Below are 4,680 nucleotides of genomic sequence, written 5' to 3'. Positions count from 1 at the left end.
ACGCCACGCCTCCCTGCCCAGCCCCCGCTTGCTAGTGGCGTGTGCAGACATCTGCGCTGCTTCTCCGCTGGCGGAGTTACTGTAGGGCTCACAGTCTGTGGATTTTAATTGTTTATTTATTTTTCCTCCCTGTTATGTTGCCCTCTGTGCTTCCAAAGCTCGGCACAGATTAGGCAGTGAGAAGGTTTACTGGTGTTTGGAAACTTCTCTCTTTTTAAGACTCCCTTCCTGGGACGGAACTCTGTCCCTCCCTCTTTTGTTTCTTTTTGTCTTTTATATTTTTTCCTACCTCCTTTCCAAAGAGTTGGATTGCGTTTCTGGGTGCCTGGTGTCCTCTGCCGGCATTCAGAAGTTGTTTTGTGGAATTTACTCGGTGTTTAAATGTTCTTTTGATGAATTTGTGGGGGAGAAAGTGTTCTCCCTGTCCTACTCCTCCATCTTGGCTCCTCCTCGACTAATCTGTTTTTAGTCCTACAGTTTTGCCTTTTCAAGAGTGTAATATAATGGAATGTGATGTAAGTGAAATAACTTATAATCAATATATGCCTTTATCTTTTTTATGTGGCAGAATGTTTAAGATTCATCTTTTATTGCATATATTAGTTTATTCCTTTTCTATTGATGAGTAATCCATCATATGGAGTACCACAAATTGTCTATGCATTAACTGATTGATGAATATGTGGGTTGTTTCCAATTTGGGGCCATTTGAATAAAGGTACTATTAACATTTGCATACAGGTTTTTGTGTGGACCTAAATTTTCATTTCTTTTAGGTAATACCGAAGGGTGAGAGTGTTGTTTAAATGTTTAACTTCATTTTTAAAAACCCATCAAACGGTTTTCTAATATGGCTGTGACATTTTACATTCCAAGTAGCAATATATGAGAGTTCCAGTTGCTGGGGGTACCCTTCACCACTTGCCTTTGTTAGTGTTCTTAAATTTTTTTTTTTTTAATTAATTCATTATCTTGTATTAATGGCTTCTGACTGTTTGTTTTGTTTGTGGTATTTATTAGTATTCCTCCAGCCAGATCACCTGCTTTCTACCCCAAACAAAGCAATATGTTTTGAAAATGGTTTTGAGGGGCTGTTCTTGGGTGGCGGTGGGAAAGAGAATTTTGGCAAGATCGCCATCGATTAGTAGGGAAAAAAAATTAGAAAAATATGAAACCAAGTACATGTCTCTCCCCACATATACACCTGTATATATGTCCACTAACATGGCCGGCCAAGCCAGCCCTTGGGGGCTTTGAACAATTATCTCAGTGCCTCTACGTTTCCCTTGTCCTGAGAATGGAAAGGGGTGAAAGGGAGAGTTCAGATCTGTAAGTATTTTTAAACAAACAAACAAAAAAAAACATTTAAAGCATCGTTAGAAACTTTGGTGGAATTGATTGTCTGGCATGCTAAAGTGGTCCACTTTTCCGTAGAAGGCCTTGTAGGCTTGCGTCAAAAGAGGGCTGACCCCACCAGGAAGGTGGGGCGGAGGCAGAGGTTAAAGCTCGGGACCTCGGCGCCGCACCGTGGAGCCGCACGGCCTTCCTCTTGTTGGTACCTGTAGTCCCCGCGAGGAGAGTGACAGGCGAGGGGTGGAAGCCGCCTCGCGGCTGACACGGTGCGCTCTCCAACGCACTTCTTTCCTACACAGGGAGCTCCTTGGGGTTGTTTGCCGCGCGGTGCTGTGCAACATGGTCCAACCTGTGGCAAGAGTCTCCTCTCCGAGGGCTCAGGGCACGTGGGGGTGGCGCCGCCTGGACCAGGTGGAGAACTCGATTTACTCGTCCCCTAGCCTGGTGCAACAGGCTGGCGGCGCTCACAGAACCCTAGCCAGTGGTGCAGTTGTGCATCCCGCAGGGCTCAGGGCCTGGGCACGGAAAGGCTGCACTTGGGATGAGGAGGGATGAGGTCGGAGACTAAGCAAAGGCTCATTCCCACACTGTTTTGTTGTTGTTGTTTATGGCTTGTGTTGTGCGTGGCTAAGTGGCTGGGTCGCGGGCAAGTACCGGCCGCTGGCACTAAAAGGAAGGGACCTTGGTGCGCGGTCTGCGTGGCCCCTGACTTCCGCGCCCTAACACTTGCTGATGTGCCCTCTAAATTTTAGACACTGTAATACAGTGATATAACATTTTGTTTTACTTTTGTTTTTTCGGCCAATAGTGATATTTTTTTTTTCATATGTTGATTGGCCATTCATATATGTTGATTGATAGTGTTTGCTCAAATTATAGTTCTATTTTTTATTGGATTGTTTGTCGACTCCAGTACTCTTGCCTGGAAAATCCCATGGACGGAGGAGCCTGGAGGGATGCAGTCCATGGGGTCGCTGAGGGTCGGACACGATTGAGTGACTTCACTTTCACTTTTCACTTTCATGCATTGGAGAAGGAAATGGCAACCCACTCCAGTGTTCTTGCCTGGAGAATCCCAGGGACGGCGGAGCCTGGTGGGGTCACACAGAGTCGGACACGACTGAAGTGACTTAGCAGCAGTTGCCTTCAGTTCAGTGGCTGAGTCGTGTCCAACTCTGTGTGACCCTATGGACTGCAGCACGCCAGGCTTCCCTGTCCATTGGAAACTCTGGGAGTCCACCCATACCTATGTCCATTGAGTTGGTGATGCCATCCAACCATCTCATCCTCTGTCATCCCCTTCTCCTCCCGCCTTCAGTCTTTCCCAGCATCAGGGTCTTTCCCAACGCCAGCTCTTCACATCAGGTGGCCAAAGTATTGGAGTTTCAGCTTCAGCATTAGTCCTTCCAATGAATTTCAGGACTGATTTCCTTTAGGATGGACTGGTTGGATCTCCTGGCAGTCTTGTTTGCCTTATTACTTATCGCAGTTCTTTATATATTTTGCATGCAATCCCTTTATCATGTCTAAGTGCTGCAAATATTTTACTCCCAGTATGTGTCTTTTTCTTTCTTTTTTTGGTTTCTAACAATGTTTTTGAAGAGCAGAATTTTTTTTAGAAAAAAGTGGAAGTTTAAACTTTTGATGGTGTCCAATTTATCAGTTATTTCCCTTATGACCCGTGTTTTTGTGTCATACTTATTTTCCAGCATGTTATCAAATATTTATGCTCATCTTTTCTTTTTCAAGTTTTACACTTTTAGCTTTTATATTTAAGTCTATGATCCATTTAAAGTTTATTTTTACTTATGGTGTGAAATAATGATCACACTTTTTTCTTTATGAATATCTACTTGTCCCAATACCATTTGCAGAAAATACACCTGCTTTTAAAACTTAAGGTAACATTTCCTTGTGGTATTTGTTTTGAGATTATACAAGACAATAATTTAAAAAATAAAATTATAAACCTTAAATGCAATAAACTTAAAGGGGTAGAATTACTCCTAACTTTAAATTTAAAAAAATCTTAAATTTAAATAGGATTTAAACACACAGTGGATATATATATATGTGTATAATATGTGAAATATATATGAAAATGTGTATATATTTACATTTTAACTACATATTTAGCATCTATCACACTTAAACCTAAATAATACTTCAGGATGCATATCTTCTAAACAAGTACTTTATCTACATAACAGTACAAGCATTCACACTAAAGGAATTATCATCTATATAATAATTTTATCTAGTATATATACTATAATTACATTTTCTCAGTTATCCTAATATATCTTGTATAGTTCCTCTTGAAGGGGCATCTAGTGTCCAGTCAAGGAACAAGTATTTAATTTGTCTGTCCCTTTACTCCTCTGTTATCAAGAACAGTTCCTGTTCCTATGTTTATTTCAATACATTGACAACTTTGAAGAGTCTAAGACAATTGTCATGTTAAACCTTTGGCAGTCTGGCTTTGGTAATTGTTTTCTTGAGATTAGATACCAATTCTGTGTATTTGGCAAGAAAATTACATAGGAGATGTTGTGTATGTCCCACTGCATTGGATTTTGGCTGAAGACATGTATTGTCAGTTTATCCCATTATCGGTAATGCTAAAATGATCATGTATTAAGGAGGAGTCTTCCATATTTCTCTATTGATGAGTGTCTGTTTTCATAGGCAATTAATTAAAAATCTATGGCATGTACTTTAAGACTTAGTGTATACTATTTCCTAAAACATTCATCCAACAGTTTCAGTATTAATTGATAATCTTTATCTGCTTTGTTGAAAAATGAGAATTTTTCTAATTTTATCATCTCTGTTTTTTTAAAATCTAGGATTCATCCCTAATGTGTTTCTCCACATTTTAAAATTAAGAGAAACAGATTTCATCCCAAAGGTAAATGCTCAGTAGTTGTTAGTGTACTTGTCTAAGAAATCATTTTTTCCTCTTGGGAAGATTTTCTTTTTTATTGTGGTAAAATCCTTGGAAGGAAAGTTATGACCAACCTATACATCATATTAAAAAGCAGAGACATTACTTTGCCAACAAAGGTCTGTCTAGTCAAGGCTATGGTTTTTCCTGTGGTCATGTATGGATGTGAGAGTTGGACTATAAAGAAAGCTGAGTGCTAAAGAACTGATGCTTTTGAACTGTGGTGTTGGGGAAGACTCTTGAGAGTCCCTTGGACTGCAAGGAGATCCAGCCAGTCCATCCTAAAGGAGATCAGTCCTGGGTGTTCATTGGAAGGACTGATGTTGAAGCTGAAACTCCAATACTTTGGCCACCTGATGCAAAGAGGTGACTCATTGGAC

At 40.5% G+C, this 4,680-nt stretch overlaps 1 protein-coding gene across 1 annotated transcript in view; it reads left to right on the top strand.

Annotated features, from left to right (window-relative positions):
• Window positions 1-4,680, top strand: part of LOC104990186 (cytochrome P450 2C18) — a 41,840-nt gene that overhangs the window by 33,348 nt on the left and 3,812 nt on the right. Inside the window, 2 exon segments of the mRNA XM_010842161.1 lie at window positions 2,061-2,110; window positions 4,251-4,264. Of these exon segments, the coding sequence (XP_010840463.1) occupies window positions 2,061-2,110; window positions 4,251-4,264 (64 nt within the window).

Source organism: Bison bison, unplaced genomic scaffold (assembly GCF_000754665.1).
Source record: "Bison bison bison isolate TAMUID 2011002044 unplaced genomic scaffold, Bison_UMD1.0 scf7180017864172, whole genome shotgun sequence".
Taxonomy (NCBI): domain Eukaryota; kingdom Metazoa; phylum Chordata; class Mammalia; order Artiodactyla; family Bovidae; genus Bison; species Bison bison.
This window is presented reverse-complemented; position numbering and strand designations above follow the sequence as displayed.